The sequence below is a fragment of the Elephas maximus genome, chromosome 9 (genome assembly GCF_024166365.1).
Source record: "Elephas maximus indicus isolate mEleMax1 chromosome 9, mEleMax1 primary haplotype, whole genome shotgun sequence".
In the NCBI taxonomy this organism is placed as follows: domain Eukaryota; kingdom Metazoa; phylum Chordata; class Mammalia; order Proboscidea; family Elephantidae; genus Elephas; species Elephas maximus.
This window is the reverse complement of record NC_064827.1, coordinates 87352830-87377663: the sequence shown is the minus strand read 5'-3', so window position 1 is coordinate 87377663 and position 24834 is coordinate 87352830. Positions and strand designations below refer to the sequence as shown.

The 24834-nt window shown below is 38.2% G+C and overlaps 1 protein-coding gene across 6 annotated transcripts in view; it reads right to left on the bottom strand.

The window, feature by feature from the left end:
• Positions 1-24834, bottom strand: part of C9H9orf85 (chromosome 9 C9orf85 homolog) — a 105910-nt gene that overhangs the window by 38042 nt on the left and 43034 nt on the right. For 2 of the 6 annotated variants that reach the window (XM_049896970.1, XM_049896972.1), the window contains 2 exons: positions 22175-22288; positions 19994-21567 (listed from right to left, as the gene is read on the bottom strand). The exons of 2 other annotated variants lie outside the window; for them this stretch is intronic. In XM_049896970.1, coding sequence (XP_049752927.1) covers positions 21372-21567; positions 22175-22288 — 310 coding nt within the window. In that variant the 3' untranslated portion in view covers positions 19994-21371. Of the gene's footprint in view, positions 1-19993; positions 21568-22174; positions 22289-24834 lie in introns of those variants that run through there. 2 more of the 6 variants (XR_007518783.1, XM_049896973.1) reach the window with 2 other exon arrangements.

Here is a 24834-nt window from a genome sequence, read left to right as displayed (position 1 = left end):
CCCACAATATACCCACCACAGACAAGAAGAAAACACAAACTCCTAACATAAAATTTCATACTAACTTATCTACTAAGGCAATGTGCTGGGCTACATCCCTTATACATTTCTTCCAAGTCTAAAAATCTACTCAAACAAAACTCTGCACACACAATGGGTGCTCTCTATAAAGTTTCATAGATGATGCAGCATGTAGCTGGGAGGGGCACTGGATAGTCCGCCAGGCTTCAGAGCTCCAAATTCCCATCGCCACCAGAGGGGTTATTAAGCCTGCGGATCACCAGTTTCTTAATGTGAAGGATAACATTGTCTTAAACATGCATTAAATACAGATATATACACATATGCATGTGTATATATATATATGTATGTATACACAAGCCACAGACAAGGAGAAAATATTTGAAAATCATGTATCTGATAAAGGACTCTTATCTAGAATATATACATATGTATACTGTGACCCCAAATACTCCCCAGCATGTTTTTCTTATTTCAAAACGGGCAACTGAGAGCTTAACATAACTAAGGCCGTGATAAACCTATAAGTTGTTCTTCCTCTGCCTGCCTCCTCACATACCTCTGTTAAAGACTTTGTTTTGACCAAATGTTAATGCCTTTGTTCTTTGTTTTAAACTGATGCAAATAACCTTTTTTCTGTCTGGACTACCTGTGGCATACAACCCCCCACAGGAAAGTTGGAGCCGAGGTATCAGATATGTATGTCTTTAGCCTAATAAAGAAATGTCTGGCAGGGGACTACAAAAACACTTGTAACCCTTGTAAGATCCTGTATAAGCTTTAATGTAAAACTGCTCTTTGGGACTCCATAGAGACAGCTGTGTTGCTGCTGGGTCCCCAGTGATGTACACATCTCCTTAATAAACTTTCTCACTCTTTCTGACTAGGAGCATGTTTCATTGGCTCAACTGTTCCAGGGCACGGATCCTAATCGGGTAACATATAACATATATATATTACATATAAAAACACGCAGTCCCCAGGTTACGAATGTCTGACTTAAAACTTACTCGACCTTTAACGTTATGTAATTTTGCCCTCCCTTTGAAACAACATTGAACCAATCCTGACGCACAACAAATTCTTCATCCCAATCATCCCCACTTCCTGCACACGCAGCCTTTAAGTCATACATACAAAGAAGCCTTACAACTCAATAAGAAAACAAACTAATTTAAAAAATGGGCAAAATATTTGAATAGACATTTCCCCAAAGACTGGCTGATAAGCAAATATGAAGATGGTGAGTCAACATCATCAGTCATTAGGGTTATACAATTAAAATCACATTGAGAAATCATGTCACACCTACTAGAATGGCTATAATCAAAACGGACTGACAATTACGAGTTTTGGTGAGGATGCAGAGAAATTGGAGCTTTCATACATTACCGATGGGATTATAAAATGGGAAAACATTTGGAACACTTTGGAAAAGCGTTTGGCAGTTTCTTAAAAAGTTAAATGTAAGTTTACCATATAATTCAGTAACTCCGCTCCTAGACATATACCAAGAAAAAGGAAAAGATATGTCCACACAAAGACTTCCATATATAAATGTTCGTAGCAGCATTATTCATAATAGCCAAAAGTGGAAATAATCCAAATTTGAATAGGTAAAAAAAAATATGGTATATCCATACAATGGAATACTATGTAGCAGAAAAACCAAACAAAAAAAACCACAAACTACTGATAACATGATACGACATGGATAAACTTCAAAAAGTTCACTTAATAGTAAGTGAAAGAAGCCTCAAAGACTACATTTTTATGATTTATACCAAAGGTTCATAGAAGTAAAAATTTATAGACACAGAAAGCAGATTAGTGATTGCCTGAGTTTTTTTTTTTTGGAGCTGGGGGTGGTAATGAGGTCAGTGCAAATGGGCATTAGGAATCCTTTGGGGGGATTGAAATGTTCTAAAACTGGATCATAGTGATGGTTGCACAACTCTGTAAATTTACTAAATTGCTGAATTGTACACTTAAAGCGGGTGAATTTTATGGTATTTTATATCTCAATATACGTATGGTAATTTATGGTAAATATATACATTTTTATATATGTTTATATATTGATATACATATAATTTTATACAAATGTTTATAAATTATACCTCAATAAAGCATTGAAAAATACTGAGATGGAATTGTCACTACAGTACGGAGAAAGCTTTTAGAGAATTCACGACGCAGTGAAGTCTGATAATTTTATCCGTGGTTCCCAACCATTCCCAGGCTGAGAATTCTTTTAACAGTAAAAAGTCACAACCCTTCATATATTAAGTGAACCTTTAGTATAAGTCAAAAAATACCTAGTTTCAAATACTATGAACTTAGTAATAATTGTAACTGAATTTGCACTTAACTAATCACATCTTCTACATAAAAAATAGCACATATAGCTATATGCGAAAAACATATTAGTCCACTGACACTGCTGAGGACACCTGTGAATTCACAGGCTCCTTGCATAATAGTGGAGTCACTCAGGGGACAGTGGCCCTGAGTTGAAGCTCCCCCAAAAGCTTCACCTTCTAAAGCAGCATTACAAAAAGGCACAAATACTGCTTTAAGTTCAACTACATGATGTTTTTAGTCATCTCTGCAGTCAGTTTACAGCTGGGAAGAACGTGATTGACTTTTGGACTACAGGCTTGTTTCATGTGTGGGCAAAATGTACTTGACAAGTGGATCATATAAAAAAGGAAAGAAAGGTTGACTGGTTGGATGCTTGTCCAAACATAATGGGGCTATTTTGTGGATTTCTGTTTTGTCTCTAATCTATCCCCTAGGGCCCAGTTCAGTCCTAAGGGGCTGTGTCACCACACTGGCTCTACAGTGCAAACCTTACGTTAAATGTTCGTAACCCTGAACAGCCTGTTCCTTATTGTCGCTTCCTTCCTTTGGGATTTTCATTTTCTGTAGGATATCCCCTTAACTTTATGGACAATGGCATATTATCATTAAGTATTTCCAACATTACCAGCTAAGGACTTTGCACACATGTATCAGTCACTTAATAGGATTTGAAATGTACCGTTTCCATTGCCAAGAAATGGATTCCAAAACCGTTTCCAAATTATTTATAAGAAACACTTGTTTCAGTAAGTCTTCTTTTTGTCACTGTTCACTGGTGGCCATTCACACCGCACCTGCCTTGTATCAGCTGGCAGCCACATGTGTTGCAAAGGCAAGAAACACAGGAGAAACTTATTTTTAAACAACATGCAACTGTTTAGCTACACTCCCATATAGTATGTGCAATATGTTTTGGGGGGAAGTATAAATAGCTGTTGTCTCTGTGTTTCCAGACTTTTCCGACACTCTGTGTATTAGTTATGTTACCCGATTAGGGCCCATGCTCTGCAGCAGTCAAGCCAATAAAATGTATTCCAAGTCAGAAGGAGTGAGAAAGTTTATTAATGAGATGTATACCTCACCGGGGACCCAGCAGCAACACAGGCTGTCTCCATGGAGTCCCAAAGAGCAATTTTACATTAGAGCTTATATAGACTCTTACAAGGATTAAAAGTGTCTTTGTAGTTACTTGGCTGGAGGTATGGTCAAGAGGAGTTATTCATTACAGGATAGTGACAAAAGATACCTGCCAGACATCTCTTTATTAGGCTAAAGATACACAAATCAGATACCTGGGCTGTAATTTTCCTGTGGGGGGTTGTAAGTCACAGGTGGTCTGACAGAACAAAAGAAACTTATTTGCATCAGATTAAAACAAAGAACAAAGTCATTAACATTAGGCCAAAACAAAGTCTTTAAGGGAAGTATGTGTGAAGGAGCGGGCAGGCAGAGGAAGGAGAAGAACTTACAGGTTCATCATGGTGGTTAGTTATGTCAAGCTCTCAGCCACCCATTTTGAAAAAGGAGAAAATATTCTGGGGAATATTAGGGTCACAGTTACATATATTTTCCAGAATAACAACTGGACCTATTGCTTTAAATTTGGAATACTTCATCTAAAAGCATATTGAGCATACTACTTGAAAGTGTAAATGACATACAGCTTATGGTGTGTTTCCTGACTTTGCTGACACGCGGTAATAGTCCCTGCTGAGGGACGTCAGTTATGTCCTGCAGTAGCTCCTGTTCTCTAACCTCAGCAGGTCCTGGCCAATTTCCCCAGGGCCCATTCCTTTCCTATCAGTCATTCAGGTGATTGACCCAACTCACTGCTTCCCATGTTACCAAGGTTTTCCTTCATAATGATAAAAAAAAAGCTCTACAGAATAAAGTAGATTTCACCAATAAATTCATGGCTAGATTAAATCATTAGGTAAACATAGAAAGTTGAATAGATGAGGTACGTAAGGTAATACTCAATTACTCAAAAATTTTATTTGTAATTTAAACATGCAGATTTATAATTTAAATAAAAGTTCTGTGTAATGAAATCTATTTTTCTAATTTACCTATTTTTAATTCATTATGTAATTTTAAAATAAAAATTTTGATCATTTGATCTACTAAAGTTTCTTAAAAGGTTTGTGTGTGATACTATCTTTACCAATATGGTTTTAGTTAGTTTTAACATGAAATGAAGGTCAGTTTCTAAAGTCGTTACTATCAGAAATATTTTTTCTAAAGCTTGCTATCCACTCTCACCTTTGTGGACAGTGTTACTGAAGGGTCTACATCACTAGTATTATACGTAGCCAGTAGCAAGCCTAACAATTTCTAGTACAAATGCTTTCGCTGGACGAGTCTGATTCTTCTATTTCAGTGTAATGTGGAATTCTGCCATCAACCCAAAAACCAAACCCATTGCCGTCGAGTCGATTCCAACTCATAGTGACCCTATAGGACAGAGTAGAACTGGCTCATAGAGTTTCCAAGGAGCGCCTGGTGGATTTGAACTGCCAACCTCTCGGTTAGTACCCGTAGCGCTTAACCACTATGCCATTTCTTGCTTTTCCCCCACCCAAGAGTTTCTACTTTGTCCCCTTTCCCCCTCTCCACCTCCAAAGCCTTAGTTTGAAAGAAAATGCCTACACCAAATATAATAAAATAATATTTATATATATCATGAATGGAGCACTACATGTTAGGAGCTATATTATAGAGAGAGAGAGAGAGAGAGACATAGATATCTTTATCTATCTATATAGTCCCTGGTGGTGTAAATGGTTAAGTGGCTACCGAGAGGTTGGCAGTTCCAGTTCACCAAAAAGCACCTCAGAAGAATGGCCTGGTGATCTACTTCCAAAAAAACAGCCATCGAAAACCCAATGAAGCACAGTTCCACTCTGACACACATGGAATTGCTATGAGTCGGAGTCGACTCAACAGAAACTTATTTGGGGATATACATACATATATATATATAAAACTTAATACAACAAACATATATTGATATAGATAATTTAATACTCAAAACAAACTTATACTGTAGAAATTACTGTCCTCACAAAAGTAACTGGCCCAGTGTCACACAGCTGGTAAAAGGCAGGGTTAGTATTCAAACATCTTTCTGCCTTAGGAAGTCAATCTGCATCCTACATTTTCATTTCTTCAACGTCTTTCTGAAGTTAAGATTTATGCTGCTTTATTTCAAAGCACATATTGACAACAGTATACTTTTAAAAATTTAAAAAATCAAGTATTATTACTTTTTAACTACATTAAAAGCTACATACAATAAAGTGAACAAACCTTAAGTGTTGAATTTGACATTCCTGTTCACATGTGTAACTACCACCTGGATCAAGACACTGACAATTCTAGCTCCCTAGAAGTTTCCCTCATACTCCTTCCCAGTCAATATATCTCCCTCCCAAGTTAGATGCTATTCCCATGTCTGTCATCATAAATTAGTTTTACCTATTTTTAAACTTCATATGAATTGAACCATAAAATATATAAACTCGTGTGCCTGGATTCTTCCACTCTTTATATCTGTGAGGTCCATCTATGGATAAAATATAACTTTTAAAATGTTAATTACAAATTTGCAAACCTAGAAGAAATGGATGAATTCCTGGAAAAACACTACCTACCTAAACAAACACAATTATGAGGAAGAACATCTAAATAGACCCATAACAAAAAAAGAGATTGAAACGGTAATCAAAAAACTCCCATCAGAAAAAAGCCCTGGCCCTGATGGCTTTACTGCAGAGTTCTACCAAACTTTCAGAGAAGGGTTAACACCACTACTACTAAAGGTATTTCAAAGCATAGAAAATGACGGAATACTATCTAACTCATTCTATGAAGCCACCATTTCCCTGATACCAAAACCAGGTAAAGACATCACAAAAAAAGAAAATTACAGACCTATATCCCTCATGAACATAGATGCAAAAATCCTCAACAAAATTCTAGCCAATAGAATTCAACAACATATCAAAAAAATAATCCACCACGACCAAGTGGGATTTATACCAGGTATGCAAGCCTGGTTTAATATTAGAAAAACCATTAATGTAACCCACCATATAAATAAAACAAAAGACAAAAACCACATGATCTTATCAATTGATGCAGAAAAGGCATTTGACAAAGTCCAATACCCATTTATGATAAAAACTCTCACCAAAATAGGAAATGAAGGAAAATTCCTCAACGTAATAAAGGGCATCTATGCAAAGCCAACAGCCAACATCACTCTAAATGGAGAGAGCCTGAAAGCATTTCCCTTGAGAATGGGAACCAGACAAGGATGCCCTTTATCACCGCTCTTATTCAACATTGTGCTAGAGGTCCTAGCCAGAGCAATTAGGCTAGACAAAGAAATAAAGGGCATCCGGATTGGCAAGGAGGCAGTCAGATTATCTCTATTTGCAGATGACATGATCTTATACACAGAAAACCCTAAGGAATCCTCCAGAAAACTACTGAAACTAATAGAAGAGTTTGGCAGAGTCTCAGGTTATAAGATAAAAAAAAAACATACAAAAATCACTTGGATTCCTCTACATCAACAAAAAGAACATCAAAGAGGAAGTAACCAAATCAATACCATTCACAGTGGCCCCCAAGAAGATAAAATACTTAGGAATAAATCTTACCAAAGATGTAAAAGACCTATACAAAGAAAACTACAAAGTACTACTACAAGAAACTAAAAAGGACCTACTTAAGTGGAAAAACATACCTTGCTCATGGATAGGAAGACTTAACATAGTAAAAATGTCTATTCTACCAAAAGCCATCTATACATACAATGCACTTCCGATCCAAATTCCAATGTCATTTTTTAATGTGATGGAGAAACAAATCACCAACTTCATATGGAAGGGAAAGAAGCCTCGGATAAGTAAAGCATTACTGAAAAAGAAGAAAAAAGTGGGAGGCCTCACTCTACCTGATTTCAGAACATATTATACAGCCACAGTAGTCAAAACAGCCTGGTACTGGTACAAGAGTAGACACATAGACCAATGGAACAGAATTGAGAACCCAGATATAAATCCATCCACATATGAGCACCTGATATTTGACAAAGGACCAGTGTCAGTTCATTGGGGAAAAGATAGTCTTTTTAACAAATGGTGCTGGCATAACTGGATATCCATTTGCAAAAAAATGAAACAGGACCCATGCCTCACACCATGCACAAAAACTAACTCCAAGTGGATCAAAGACCTAAACATAAAGACTAAAACGATAAAGATCATGGAAGAAAAAATAGGGACAACATTAGGAGTCCTAACACAAGGCATAAACAGAATACAAAACATTACCAAAAATGACGAAGAGAAACCAGATAACTGGGAGCTCCTAAAAATCAAACACCTATGCTCATCTAAAGACTTCACCAAAAGAGTAAAAAGACCACCTACAGACTGGGAAAGAATTTTCAGCTATGACATCTCCGACCAGGGCCTGATCTCTAAAATCTATATGATTCTGTCAAAACTCAACCACAAAAAGACAAACAACCCAATCAAGAAGTGGGCAATGGATATGAACACACACTTCACTAAAGAAGATATTCAGGCAGCTAACAGATACATGAGAAAATGCTCTCAATCATTAGCCATTAGAGAAATGCAAATTTAAAACTACGATGAGATTCCATCTCACTCCAACAAGGCTGGCATTAATCCAAAAAACACAAAATAATAAATGTTGGAGAGGCTGCAGAGAGATTGGAACTCTTATACACTGCTGGTGGGAATGTAAAATGGTACAACCACTTTGGAAATCTATCTGGCATTATCTTAAATAGTTAGAAATAGAACTACCATACAACCCAGAAATCCCACTCCTCGGAATATATCCTAGAGAAATAAGAGCCTTTACAAGAACAGATATAGCACACCCATGTTTATTGCAGCTCTGTTTACAATAGCAAAAAGCTGGAAGCAACCAAGGTGTCTATCAACGGATGAATGGATAAATAAATTGTGGTATATTCACACAATGGAATACTACGCATCGAGAAAGAACAGTGACGAATCTGTGAAACATTTCATAACATGGAGGAACCTGGAAGGCATTATGCTGAGCGAAATTAGTCAGAGGCAAAAGGACAAATATTGTATAAGACCACTATTATAAGATCTTGAGAAATAGTATAAACTGAGAAGAACACATACTTTTGTGGTTATGAGGGGACGAGGGTGGCAGGGTGGGAGAGGGTTTTTTTACTGATTAGTTGGTAGATAAGAACTGCTTTAGGTCTGCTTTAGGTGAAGGGAAGGACAATACTCAATACATGGAAGGTCAGCTAAACTGGACTGGACCAAAAGCAAAGAAGTTTCCAGGATAAACTGAATGCTTCAAAGGTCAGCGGAACAAGGGCGGGGGTTTGGGGACCATGGGTAAGGGGACTTCTAAGTCAATTGGCAAAATAATTCTATTATGAAAACATTCTGCATCCCACTTTGAAATGTGGCGTCTGGGGTCTTAAATGCTAACAAGCGGCCATCTAAGAAGCATCAATTGGTCTCAACCCACCTGGATCAAAGGAGAATGAAGAACACCAAGGTCACACGATAACTATGAGCCCAAGAGACAGAAAGGGCCACATGAACCAGAGACTTACATCATCCTGAGACCAGAAGAACTAGATGGTGCCCGGCCACAACCAATGACTGCCCTGACAGGGAGCACAACAGAGAACCCCTCAGGGAGCAGGAGATCAATGGGATGCAGACCCCAAATTCTCATAAAAAGACCATACTTAATGTTCTGACTGAGACTAGAGGAATCCCAGCAGTCATGGTCCCCAAACCTTCTGTTGGCCCAGGACAGGAACCATTCCTGAAGACAACTCATCAGACATGGAAGGGACTGGAAAGTGGATAGGAGAGAGATGCTGATGAAGAGTGAGCTATTTGTATCAGGTGGACACCTGAGACTGTGTTGGCATCTCCTGTCTGGAGGGGGGATGGAAGGATAAAGAGAGTTGGAAGCTGGCAAAATTGTCACAAAAGGAGAGACTGGAAGGGCTGACTCATTAGGGGGAGAGCAAGTGGGAGTATGGAGTAAGGTGTATACAAACTTATATGTGACAGTCTGACTTGATTTGTAAACGTTTACTTGAAGCTCAATAAAAGTTAATAAAAAAATGTTAATTACAATTTATTGTTAATCTTGAATTCAAAGACATCTGACTTGTATTAAAAAATGGAAAAAATTAAATATTTAAGTAATTTACCCAGTGCACACTGAAATAATATTAAAATTTAATTTACATACTCCAAATTAATACTCCTGGAGTCTACAGAAATTTCTAAACCAAATTTTGATGCAATGTTGTATCACTGAGCTTCTGAACACTTAGGTACTATTTGTATTTTTATATTCAAGATATTTTTAAAACCCTCTATATTAGTACCAACTAAGTGCCAACTATATATTTTATGATAATGCAGATTATACCTTTTGAAAGGAAACACATATTTAAGATTATAAATTTTTAAAAAATATTTTAAGAGAATACAGAAATAAAATATGCAATTTCATGTATGATTCTGTATAATGATATCTTTTGAAAGCTTGGTGCTTTAATTCCTTATAAACGTTGGAACGGAGAACACTTACTCAGAATGTTGTTGTTTATCTTACATAATTAAAGAAAAGAGTAATATAAGCAACTTTCCTTTCCTTCTAATATTTAATTCTCTATTTAGAGATGAACAGTAAAATCCACAATTATAATTACAAATTAAAATTTAGTAGTCCAGTTCATAGATACCGCTGAGATTGCTTGTAAACACCTGTATTCTTTTCTTTGTGCAAGTAGGTCTCACAATAAAGTGACATCACTTAATTAGAGAGGTTATAGGTATTATGTTTCACATGTGCAACACTCGAGGAGGGGGTGAGTGATGTGAATTTAGGTGCATCAGCAGTGACTAGAAACCTAAGACACTTCTTGAACGATGCCTAGGACTCAAGGGTTCTTCAGAAGAAGAGAAAAAAGTTACAAGTTGTGTGACGTGATAGAAGATAATATGAAGGGGTGCCAGAGGGACTGAATTGTCAGCAGAGCCCTGGAATGGCAGCATGGAAAATGGTAAAGTTATACAACCAGCAACATCACATACTACTCTCAGACACTAACCCTAATGTGTATAACCAGTTCTGGGAACAAAAGGGACCAAATAGGTTCAAAACCAGGGCCAGAAAATGATCCTATAGGTTCAAACCCCGGTTTCTCTTCTGTACATGTAGGTAATGACAGTTACGATCTGTCTTAGTTATCTAGTGCTGCTATAACAGAAATACCACAAGTGGACGGCTTTAGCAAAAGGAAATTTATTGTCTCACAGTCTAGTAGGCTAGAAGTCCAAATTCAGGGTGTCCTCAAAGGAAGGCTCTCTCTCTCTGTCGGCTCTGGGGGAAAGTCCTTGTCATCAATCTTCCCCAACTGAGGAGCTTCTCAACACAGGGACCCTGGGTCCAAGGGACACACTATTCTCCTAGCTCTTGTTTTTTGGTGGTATGAGGTCTCCATATCTCTTTGCTCGCTTCTCTCTTTTATATCTCAAAAGAGACTGATTTCAGACACAACCTAATCTTGTAGATTGAGTCTTGCCTCATTAACATAACTGCTACTGATTCCACCTCATTAGCATTTTAAAGGGAAGATATAGAACACATAGGAAAATCACATCAAATGACAAAATGGTGGACAATCACACAATACTGGGAATCATGGACTAGCCAAGTTGATACACATTTTGGATGGGACACAATTCAATCCATACCACCACACAGGGCTGTAATGAACACTCGATGAGCTTATCATAAAAAGAGTTTAGCTTAAAGCAGTGCCAGAATACAGTAAGCACTCAATCCACGTGATACTTGACTTTCTGGACACCCTTTCTTGGCTCTCCTTCTACTTCTCTGGACATTCCTTAGTCTCCTTTGCTGGTTTCTTCTCTTCTCACAATGACTTCTAAATGTTGGGTAACACCAAATCTGTCCTTACTTCCTTTTTTCTATATATAGTCACTTTCTTGGTGATCTCATCCAGACTCATGACTCAAATATCATCAGGGAGTAGCTGGTATTAAATTTACCCTTCTATTGTAAATAACAATAAAAACTAAAATATGTATATGTGTGTGTGTCATACATACTGTTTGCTGGCAATGAACAACAAACAGTGTAGGGCTATAAACTTTGAGAGAATGAAAGCACATGAAAGAGCCCCACTCCCAACCTCGATTTTACCTGAGGACATTTTCTAAACCATGGCACAGAGAGTGGCAGTCTTGCTGGGTGGAGAAACAGAGCCTAGAGTTTGGAGCTGATAAGGTATCAGAGCTATGAAGAAGAATCTCCTTGAGTTCTTGACTGACTCCTAAGCTGCACATGTGCAGAGCAAGACTCAGGAGTCCCAGCAGAGAACAGCTGCCAAGAGGCTGAGAGCAAGGCAGGTCACACAATGCTGGGGTGACGTTGGAGTCTGGACTCACCCAGAGTGGCAATGCCTTCTTGAGCACATTGGCATTAAGACCCTCCCCCCAACCACCCGGGTAGAGGGGAATGCCTAGGAGTAAAGACAACATCCTAGGAGTAAGGAATATGCACTAGGAATAAGGTTGAAACTGAAGTGTACCAGCCCTAACAAAGTCTAAACTCAAGAAGATGGTTATCTGTGGTAATTAATTTTTAGAGAAAGGTAATTTAATCCATAGCCTCTGTATGTGTATCACACACAATTTCTTACACAAAATGAATGAAAAGATGGAGAATTTCAATAGTTATAATTTTAAAAAAAGAATAAAATAGATGTTTTAGAACTGCAAAATTCAGTATCTGAAATTAAGAATTTATCAGGTGAATTTAACAGCAGATTGGACACACTAATCCTATTATCTAGGAGACAGGATTAATGAATGCAAAGAAAGTCCCATAGACAACACACAACCTGAAGCACAGAGGGGGAAAGGGTGAACGGAAAAAAGAAAGCAGAGAATAAAAAAGACATGGGACTCAGAAAATATAACAGTATGTGTAACTGTAATCCCAGAAAGAAAAAGAAAAAAGCAATATTTGAAGAAACAATGGCCAACAATTTTCCAAGTCTGTTTAAAGACACCAACCAATAGATCTTAAGGAATTCTGCAAACCTCAAGCAGGATAAGGAAGAAATTCACACCAAGAAATCAGCCAGATGAATGAAACCAAAGATAAAGGGGGAAAAAAATCTTAAAAGTAGGCTTCATGTGAGCAGCCATCTAGGATACTCCACTGGTCCCAACCCTTCGGGCGCAAGGAAGAATGAAGAAAACTAAAGATAAAAGGGAAAGAGATTAGTCGTTTGGACTAATGGACCACATCTACTACACTAGACTGGGTCCAGGACAACTAGATGGTGCCCGGCTACCACCACTGACTCCTCTGACAGAGATCACAATAGAGGTTCCTCAACGGAGCTGGAGAAAAATGTAGAACAAAATTCTAACTCGAAAAGAAAGACCACACTCGCTGGCCTGACAGAGACTGGAAAAACCCGAGAGTATGGTCCCCGGACACCCTTTCAGCTCAGTAATGAGGTCTCTCCTGAGGTTCACCCTTCAGCCAAAGACTGGACAGTCCCATAAAACAAAACGAGACTAAAGATGCACATCAGCCCAGGGGCAAGGACTAGAAAGCAGGAGGGGGCAGGAAAGCTGGTAATAGGGAACCCAAGCCCGAGAAGGGACAGTGCTGACATGTTGCGGGGTAACAACCAATGTCATAAAACAATATGTGTACTAACTGTTTAATGAGAAACTAGTTCTGTAAGCCTTCGTCTAAACTACAATTAAAAAAAAAAGTAGGCTTCATGTGATCTGGCCCTCCATCACCTGTCTGCTCTCATCCCTCACTGCTCTCCAACTTACTCTTTCTTGCTGTTCTTATATGCCAGGCACAGTCTTGCTTTAAAGACCTTGCAGTGGTTGTTTCCCCTAACTTGAACCTTCTTCTCCAACATATCTCTTTCACCCCTTTCTGGTCTTTGCTCGAATGTCACTTCGTCAAGGCCCACCTGGATGGCTTGTTTAAAAATCACATCCCACTCCCCACTTATGTGTGCGCCCTCACCACACCACCACCTCGCCCTTAGACACCGAGTCACCACCATGCCTTATTTTCTTTCTGTAGCACTTACCACCTTCTAACATACCATATAATGTGCTTATCATGTTTATTTCATGATCTGTCTCCACTAAAAGGTTACTCTGCAAGGGTAGGGTTTTTTTTTTTTTTTAAATAATACTTGATTGTGTTTTTGGTGAATGTTTACACAGAAAATTAGGTTCCCATTTGACAATTTTTAATCAAATTGTTCGGTGGCACTAGATACATTTTCCACAATGTGTCAATATTCTCTTTAATTGCATTCTGGTTGTTCTGTTTCCAGTGCTCTAGTTTCCCTGGGCCCTTATCTTCTCATTTTGCTTTAGAGTAACTGTTGGCTTTGTGGTCTCATGTAGATTTTTTTTAATGGAGCATTGTACTCAAGGTAATGTCCTTTAGATTGTGCCAATCTGTTATTTTGATAAAAGGTGGCCTCAGGGAATAGTTTTTGTTCAAGGTTTAGAGTATCTCAGGGTAATAGTCTCAGAGTCCTCTAGTCTCAACTGGTCCAGCAAGTCTTGACTTTTTAAGAATTCTGTTTCACATTTTTTTCCTGTCAGGCTCTATCTATTGTAGTGCTAGTCAGGCACCACCTAGTTCTTTCCGTCTCAGAGTAGATGAGGCCATGTCTCCTGCAGGCTATTAGCCCTACAGACTAGTTTCTTCACTGAGACTTTGGTTTCCTTCTCTTTTGCACGTGACAAGTAGAGACCAACAGCTGTATCTTAGATGGCTGCTTGCAAACTTTTAAGACCCCAGATGCTACTCACCTCACTAGGATACAGAACATGAGTTTTGTGAGCTCCATTATGCTAACTGAGTTGTCCCATGAGACTAAGGTCCTACGCCTTCAAACTCAGAAAATCAAGGGTAGGGATCTTTGTATTGTTCACTTTTGTACTCCAAATATCTTGAACAGTGCCTGACCCACATATGTGCTAAATTATTATTTGTCGAATGTATAAATGTTAAACAAAAAATTATTTGTTATTAGTGACGAATCTGTGAAACATTTCATAACATGGAGGAACCTCGAAGGCATTATGCTGAGCGAAATTAGTCAGAGGCAAAAGGACAAATATTGTATAAGACCTCTATTATAAGATCTTGAGAAATAGTATAAACTGAGAAAAACACATACTTTTGTGGTTACGAGGGGGGGAGGGAGGGAGGGTGGGAGAGGGTTTTTTACTGATTAATTAGTAGATAAGAACTGCTTTAGGTGAAGGGAAGGACAATACTCAATACATGGAAGGTCAGCTCAACTGGACTGGACCAAAAGCAAAGAAGTTTCTGGGATAAACTGAATGCTTCAAAGGTCAGCGGAGCAAGGGCGGGGGTTTGGGGACCACGGTTTAAGGGGACTTCTAAGTCAATTGGCAAAATAATTCTATTATGAAAACATTCTGCATCCCACTTTGAAATGTGGCGTCTGGGGTCTTAAATGCTAACAAGCGGCCATCTAAGAAGCATCAATTGGTCTCAACCCACCTGGATCAAAGGAGAATAAAGAACACCAAGGCCACACGACAACTAAGAGCCCAAGAGACAGAAAGGGCCACATGAACCAGAGACCTACATCATCCTGAGACCAGAAGAACTAGTTGGTGCCTGGCCACAATCTATGACTGTCCTGACAGGGAGCACAACAGAGAACCCCTCAGGGAGCAGGAGATCAGTGGGATGCAGACCCCAAATTCTCATAAAAAGACCATACTTAATGTTCTGACTGAGACTAGAGGAATCCCAGCAGTCATGGTCCCCAAACCTTCTGTTGGCCAAGGACAGGAACCATTCCCGAAGACAACTCATCAGACATGGAAGAGACTGGACAGTGGGTAGGTGAGAGATGCTGATGAAGAGTGAGCTAATTATATCAAGTGGTCACTTGAGACTGTGTTGGCATCTCCTGTCTGGAGGGGGGATGGAAGGATAAAGAGAGTTGGAAGCTGGCAAAATTGTCACGAAAGGAGAGACTGGAAGGGCTGACTCATTAGGGGGAGAGCAAGTGGGAGTATGGAGTAAGGTGTATATAAACTTATATGTGACAGTCTGACTTGATTTGTAAACGTTCACTTGAAGTTCAATAAAAGTTAATAAATAAAAAATTAGCTGTTATTATATTATTACCATTACTATTCCAAGCCTGAGTAGCCACCAAATAACCTTTTCATCCCATGTCCTTCATGTAACATAGCTTTCCATATCCACCTTTAGAAATGCTTTTAGCATGTGATAGCATGGTAGTACAGTAAAAGCAGACTCTGAAACCAGACAGCCTGAATCTGAATTCTGTGTCACTTACAAGTCTGAAGACTTGGAGCAAGTTAGTCTTTCTGTGCCTATATTTCCATGAGGTTAATAGAAAAATTAATTAATATATGTGAAATGCTTAGAACTTGTAAGAGCACTATACAATTTTTATTAAAATTACTGTTTATGTTAAGGTGTAATCCATACTAAAGGCTGTAGTCTTTGATCCTCATCAGTGCTTCAAGTCCTCTTTGCTTTCAGTAAGCAAGGTTGTGTTATCTGCATATTGCAGGGTGTTAAATGAGTCTTCCTCCAATTCTGATGTCATGTTCTTCATATAGTCCAGTTTCTTGGATTATTTGCTCAGCATACAGACTGAATAAGTATAGTGAAAGGATACAACCCTGACGTACACCTTTCCTGATTTTAAACAATGCAGCATCCTCTTGTTCTGTTCAAACCACTGCCTCTTGGTCTGTGTACAGGTTCTTCATGAGCACAATTGTTTTGGAATTAACAACATGCGATATGCAGATAACACAACCTAGCTTGCGGAGAGTGAGAGGGCTTAAAGCACTTACTAATGAAGATCAAAGACTACAGCCTTCAGTGTAGATTATACCTCAACATAAAACAAAAATCCTCACAACTGGACCAATAAGCAACGTCATGATAAACAGAGGAAATATTGAAATTGTCAATGATTTCATTTTACTTGGATTCACAACCAACGCCCATGAAAGCGGCAGTCAAGAAATCAAATGCCTTATCGCATTGGGCAAATCTGCTGCAAAAGCCTCTTTTAGGAGTTAAAAAGGAAAGATGTCACTTTGAGGAGTAAGGTGTGTCTGACTCAAGCCATGGTATTTCAAATCACTTCATGTGCATGTGAAAGCTGAACAATAAATACGGGAAACTGAAGGAGAACTGATGCCTTTGTAGTGTTGGCGAAGAATACTGAATATACTGTGGACTGCCAGAAGAACAAATCTGTCTCGGAAGACATACAGCTAGAATGCTTCCTAAAACCAAGGATAGTGAGACTTTGTCTCATGTACTTTGGACATGTTATCAGGAGGGATCCCCGGAGAAGGATATCATGCTTGGTAAAGAGAGGGTCAGCAAAAAAGAGGAAGACCCTCAATGAGATGGACAGACACAGTGGCTGCAGTAATGGGCTCAAACATAGCAACGACTGTGAGGATGATGCAGGACTGGGCAGTGTTTTGTTCTGTTGTGCATGGGATTACTATGAGTTGAAACTGACTTGAGTGCACCTAACAAAAAACATTCTGTAACTCTTTTGCAGAGTTAGGCGAACAACCAAATTCATAAGTCTTCATTACTAATCATATTTAAACATATCAATTCTTCTCTTTTGCCATAACTCATAGTAAGTTCTGTAAAACAGCGGTTTCTAAACTTGGCTGAGGTATCAGCTGGAAATGCATTTACCTACAAGGAACAGGATTTCTTATCATCAGTAGATTATGCAATTAGATGTTTAATTATCTCACAAGAATTCTAGAGGTAGGTGAGCCCAGGGTTCATTAGTTCGGCAGGTTAAAAATGTCAGGGCTCTAGATCACTGTCGCTGCAGCACATCTGGTTTCCCCACCATGGCTGCGAGGTCTAGATGTCATGTCTTCTCACAACCGTATTCAGGCAGGAGGAGTCGTGAGAAAGACGCTTTTTTTTTTTAATCAGTGAAGTAAATCTTTCCCAGTATCTCCCAGGTTCCCCTCACAAAGCCACTCCTAGTTGCAAAAGAGGCTGTGAAAGACAGAATCTGGCAAATGAGTGCTGTATTACGGTAGATTACGGTAGAGAGAAAGGAGGTGTGCACCAGGTTTGGAACTCCTGTAGTAAATCACTGTGATGTTTCAGAATATGTAATGCAGTCTTGATATTCTGTCAAATATCAAAGTGTGGTTAAATTACATTAAACTGATTCATTACATTAAAATAAAACAAGGCCTTCGCCTCATTTCTACATGCTAAATTCCAATAAAAAATAATTTTTAGGCTGTTGTGTGCCATCAAGTTGATTGCAAGTCATAGCGACTTTATAGGACAGAGTAGAACCGCCCCAGAGGGTTTCCAAGGAATGGCTGGTGGATCTGAGCTGCCGACCTTTTGGTTACCAGCCTGAGCTCTTTTTAGGTTAAACCAAACCAAAACCCACTGCTGTTGAGTCGATTCCGACTCATAGCGACCCTACAGGACAGAGCAGAACTGCCCGAGTTTCTAAGGAGCGCCTGGTGGATTCGAACTGCCAACCTCTTGGCACTTAACCACTACGCCACCAGGGTTTCCTCTTTTTAGGTTACAAAGGATAATTTCTAAAGAAATATACATTAACTAAATATAAAAACTGAATTTCAGTCTGCTTAATAAAACAAAAAACATTTCTCCTAGCACTGAAGAACTAATGGAGCTGTTAGCATATGGCATGTGGTGATGCTCTTTGTTAAATTTCTCTTCTAGTGACCTGAGGAATTACAATTCACTCAGGTAGGAAGGAACTTAAAATGCTAGGTCTAATTATAATGTGACTGGCACTTTGGAAACAAAAGTTGCATAGTCTAGAAAATAAATTTATATATAAAAAGGGAAGTTACATAAATTTATGGGGGGTAAACTTTCTGTAAGACTGTAAGCTTAGAATGTTGAGACTTCCAAGTACTGATCATGGTATCTCTCTCCACTTACTTTTGTTTCTGTTTTCTTCAATGTATTAATAAGATTTCATATTTTGTGACTAGAGTTCTTGAGTATATTTGTTGCTTTATTCCTTGGTACTTTATGGCTTTTGATGCCACTGAAATATCTTGGTCTATGCTTTTTTTATGCTAAAATATATTGAAATACACTGACATTACTCCTCCAAATACTTCAGTATGCATTTCTAAAATAACATTATATTTAATAAAAACGATTCCTTAGTATCATCTATTACCCAGTCTATATTTAAATTTCTTTAATCGTCCGCATTATTTCAACAAACACAAAAATCAAAGAGTCAATAAATATAAAAAGGGACTCAAGCTTATCAGAATCCAGGGAAATGCAAATTAATGAGACAAGGAGATATTATTACACAAATACCCAATTAGGAGAAATTTAAAAGTCTGACACTAAATATTGGCAAAGATAAGGAGCAACTAGAACGTATCTGTGGGAAGAGGCCTCTGGAGAAAGTCTGGCATTATTATATAATAAAGCTGAAGGTGCACCTACCTGATGCCCCTTCTACTCCTAGAGCTATATCTAACAGAAGTGCACACACGTGAGTGGCCGGAGACATGTATAAAATGCTTATGGCAGTATCGCTTATAATAGGAGACATCTGACGTCTCAAATATCTGTCAACATTAGAAAGAAAAAATAAACTGTGGTGTATGCACACAATGGAATACTCCACAGTAATGTAAAATAAACACATTACAGCTCTTAACAACAGTGCAAATGAATTTTACAAATTTTATGATGGAAAAAAAGAAGAGGTACAAAAGGACATGCATAGCATGTCCGTTCATATAAACTTCAAAACTAATGCCTGCCACTTACTTTCAAATGATTCAGCCAACCAGATGTACATAAACATTTATCTACGGAGTCCCTGGGTGGTGCAGTTCTCAACTGCTAACCGAAGGGTTGGCGGTTTGAAGTCACCAAGAGGTACTTCAGAAGAAAGACCTGGCAGTCAACTTCTAAAAGATCAGTCACTGAAAACCCTATGGAGTATAGTTGTACTCTGACACACGTGGAATCATTCTGAGTTGGAAATGACTCAACGGTGAACTGTTGGTTTCTGTTTTTTATTTATCCATAGAGAGATAAAGGTACCTGAGCAGTGCAAACAGTTTGCACTCAGCTACTAACTAAGAAGTTGGTGGTCTGAATCCACCCTGCAGCATCACGAAAGAAAGTCCGAAAGATCACAGCCACTGAAACCCTATGGAGCAGTGCTACTCTGAAACACGAGGTCAGCAGGAGTTGGGGGCCAACTTGAGGGCAGCGAACAACAATAATGTAGATAAAGAAAATGTGGTAAAATGTTCACATTTGGTAATCTAGGGCAGGGGTATACAAATGTATATTGTACCTATTTTTGCGACTTTTCTGTAGGTCGGAGATTTTTCAAAGTAAAAGATAGGCAAAAAGGTGAAAAAGCAGAGAAAGTTAATTTATATTGTTTAGGAATACACACATGAATAGTAAAACTAAGGAGAAACAATATCAAAATTCAGGATAGTGTCAACTCTGGAAAGAAGGATGAGCTGGTGGCAAGGAAAGGCCACATGAGGGGATTCTGGTGCCGACAGCTTCTTCTCCTGGGTGACAGATGTATGAACTTTCCCTAACAATTATTTGATAAACTATACTTAATATAGTTTTGCATTTTTTCCTGTATGTATATTTCACAAGAGGAAAAAAGGGTAAAATGTGGTAAGGTATGCAAAAGTATTTTCACAGAAAAACTGCTATACATTCATTATAAAAAAGTAACAGTGTTTTTGCTTTATAGAGAGCAAACAAGGGGCTTTTTCAGTGTGGACTGCTTATTTGAGATCAATCCATCAAAATGTAATTACTGAGGGCTTTTTTTTTTTTTTATTGTGCTTTATGTGGAAGTTTACAAATCAAGTCAGTCTCTCATACAAAAATTTATATTCACCTTGTTTTTTTATATAATCCTAGTTGCTCTCCACCCTGTATTCCCGTGTCCATTCAGCCAGCTTCTGTCCCCCTCTGCCTTCTCATCTCCCTTCCAGACAGGAGCTGCCCACATAGCCTCATTTGTCTATTGAGCCAAGAAGCTCACCCCTCACCAGTATCATTTTCTGTCTTATAGTCTAGTCCAATTCCTGCCTGAAGAGTTGGCTTTGGGAATGGTTTCAGTCTTGGGCTAACAGCAGATCTGGGGACCATGACCTTCGGGGTCCTTCTAGTCTCAGTCAGACCATTAAGTCTGGTCTTTTTTCATGAGAATCGGAGGTCTGCATCCCACTGCTCTCCTGCTCCATCAGGGATTCTCTGTTGTGTTCCCTGTCGGGGCAGTCATAGGTTGTAGCCGGGCACCATCTATTTCTTCTGGTCTCAGGCTGATGTAGTCTCTGATTTATGTGGCCCTTTCTGTCTCTTGAGCTCATAACTACCTTGTGTCTTTGGTGTTCTTCATTTGCTCCCGGTGCTGAGGGCCAATTTTCGAGGCTAACAACATAATAATGTCTTTTTATATTTACATGAGGTAGTTCTTATGTAACCATCAATTCTGAATCATTTTTAGTTTGATATTAGGTAATAGTTTTCTAAATAATTCCCATGCATTGTAATATAATATCTCAACAGTCAACTTTGGCAAATATTCTAGCATACGCTACTTACAAATTTATTATAAGAAAACTCTGGACAAAAGCTTTGTGATCACTCAAATTTTATCACTCACAACTTATGTTATCCATGTATAAATTGTGCCTATTTTCTACAGGTTTTCCAATTTTACAATAGTTTTTTGTAAAGCCTTCAAAGTCACAAGTTGGTCAGAACTTCATATTCTCAGACTGACATTTAATGTACTTATATTGGTTCACTTGATTGTCTTCTTCCGTGTCAGCTAAATCAATATCAAAGTCTAAATCACCATCACTTTCGTCTTCATTTCTTATGCAGCTTCTTCTATGGTTGGTACTTAGATTATTTTCAAAATTTTCTGTCTTTTCTGATTCTTTAATAAACCTAATGATGGAAGAAAAAAAACTTCTAATTATTTTTCAGGCTTTCATTATGTAACAGGGTAGCTTAAAAAGGCTGAGTACTACATTTCTTGATTAATAGGAGCCCTGGTGGTGCAGTGGTTAAGAGCTACAGCTGCTAACCAAAAGGCTGGCAGTTTGAATTCACTGGCCACTCTTTGGAAACCCTATGGGGGCAGTTCTACTCTGTCCTATAGGGTCACTATGAGTTGGAATGGACTCAATGGCAATGAGTTAATGAAATAAGTGTATAGGAAAAGATCCTTGAAGATTAACTCAAGATCCAACCAATTATACTGTTGTCCATAAAGTAGGCTCAAAGAAACTAATTATATGACGTCCATAAAAGAAAAAATATATATAAAGGGAGTAATTCTCTTGTAATGGATCATTCTTTTTTTCCTAAAAATATAAAATCTCACTTTTATTATAATGATAGAAAAATTCAACAAGTATTTTCTTGCCAGGTAGAAAAAAAATCTACATTAGGGTGATATACAGCAACTTAAAGTCTAAGAGTTACTGAAGGTTTCAATAAAAGAATATTCACGTGTCAATTACTAAAAGAATTCCAAACATAAAATACTCACGGAGTAACAATGTCTTCTTTCTTTCCACATTTAGCACAAACTTCAAGTTCACAAGCACAAGGTCTACACATTATGTGATAAGGGTCCTTCACTGTCTTTTGTAAACATTTAACACTAAAAGAGGAAAAGAAAATCAAATATTAATTCTTTTTTGCTAATTAAGATTTATTTGATGAAGTAAGAGGTGTCATAAAAATTTTCATCATAAAATTTTTTGTCATTCTTGTGTGTTTGTTTTAGCTTTCTAAAAAGCTTTACCTAAATTACTCTGGCATAAAAATAGATTAAAAAAAAATTATATCATTAGAACACACATGGATAAACTTCTAAATAATCCTAAAGGATTATTTCACAATGGATTAGGTCGCAATGCTTTTTGGCTTCAGTTAAAAAAGTTTTAAAATAATTTTAAAGAATGAGTCTGTCTTGGTTAGGTTCATCTGAGGCTTCAAAAAAATTAGAGTACGTTTTCATTTTTATGAAGATCTGTTTCTCACTAGGGATCCCTGGGGTAAACCAGTAAGTATCCAAACTACCAATTCAAGGATAAATTTTTATTTACGGACTGTTCATGTTAAAATTTACATATAAAATAGGTTTAAAAATGAGACATCAAGTTTGAAATCTAAAGTCAAAAGACTCTAGATTCTACATTCTCTATCCATACAGTCCCAAGAACAAAACAACCGAAACAAACCCACTGCCGTGGAGTCGATTCCAACTCACAGCAACCCTATAGGGCAGAGTAGAAGTGTCCCATATGGTCTCCAAGGAGTGGTTGGTGGATTTGAACTGCTGACCTTTTGGTTAGCAGCTGGGCTCTTAACCACTGCTCCGCCAGGCCCCAGTTCCAAGAACAGTGACTCTTAAAGAGTAATCATGAAATACCTGCATCCAAAACCAAAAACCAAACCCAGTGCCGTCGAGTCGATTCCAACTCATAGCGACCCTATAGGACAGAGGAGACCTACCCCATAGAGTTTCCAAGGGGTGCCTGGTGGATTCGAACTGCCGACCCTTTGGTTAGCAGCTGTAGCACTTAACCACTACGCCACCAGGGTTTCCAATACCTGCATAGCTTACTAAAATGCAGATTCCTGGGTTCCATCCACAATTTATATAATCAGAATCTCTGGGGATGAGTCCCAAGAATCTGTGTGTTAAATGAGCTCAAGTAATTCTCATGTACACTACCAGGAGAGTCCTTCACCTAGATCAAAGTAATCCTGCCTTGATATTTAAGTGGGGGTTTTCCAGTGTTCCCAAATTTGGTCGAGACTGTGATGGTCAATTGAGAGAATGCAATGAATTCTGGAGCTGAAAGGAAATTAGGCTCTTTTCAAACTCAAATTCATCCTGAAAATTAGTTAGGTTTTGCTAGGCTAGTAGTTCTCTGATCACAAACAACACCTATATTACAGCAAGGCAAGGGTGTGTACGTACATGTATACATACACACATTTAGAACAACATTTTTCCTTTTTATAAACATGAAATAAGTTAATTACAAAGAAATTTCAGAGGTTCATAGCTTCCCAGTTTCTCTGTCACAAAAGCAGACCATAGTGTGCCTTCTCTTTCTAAACTCTTATCCAGGTTTTCTGTCCGCACGGGGAGTAGAGCGAGGGGAGGTAACTGTTTCTGCATGTTTTTTCCTACCTCAATACGACATTTACCTATCCAACGAATTTTGATCTTAAGCACAGAATGGTTTGGATATTATTTCAATCATAAGAGATAGTCATTCCAAATTGTCATAGAAGTTGTAAAGTATCTTAAAACATCTTTAGAAATAACTGTAAATTCTGAACCATTCCTGGAGATTTTCTATTATAAAATACACAGTAAGGAAAAACTTTACATTCACATAAATATAATTTTTTTCTAACATACTTTCTCTTGAAATGGCTGCATTTTGAACATTTTGTGAGCCCATTGCTAAGAAAACTTCCTGGTTGCTAAAATGATGATGGTTTTACCATCTTTTCATTTCTCTATGAAATACAACTCCCAGAAACAATAATGACAATTATACCACAACTAATCATTTAGGACATCATGCTTGGTAAAGCAGAAGAGGGTTAGCGAAAAGAGGACAGCTCTCAACAAGATGGATTGACACAGTGGCTGCAACAATGGGCTCAAGCATAACAACGATTGTGAGGATGGCTCAGGACCAGGCAGTATTTCATTCTGTTGTACACAGGGTCACTATGAGTTGGAACCAACTTGTCCGCACCTAGCAACAACAACAATCATTTAGTTGAAACTGTAGCTAAATAAAAACACAGGTTATCTCTATAACCAAGTACATAAAGTTTACTGACAAAAGAGGTAGCAATATACTTTTTAAAAATATCTACATGTTTATTTTTTACAATGGTAAACACTCGGGGAAGCTACAGCATGTGAGAATGCCAAGGGGTAATCTGGGCCACTAGAATCTGGAAGAGGCAAGAAAGGATGTTCCCCTAGAGCCCACTGGGAGAGCGCACAGTCCTGCGAAAGCCCTCAATTCAGACATCTAGCCTCCAGAAGGGTGAGAAAACAAATCTGTTCTTTATAGCTACTTGGGTATTCCATTATGGCAACCCCAGGAAACGAAGACGGAGTTTATGAAACTAAGATGGTTTAGCGAAAAACACAAAAGGGAAGAAAAA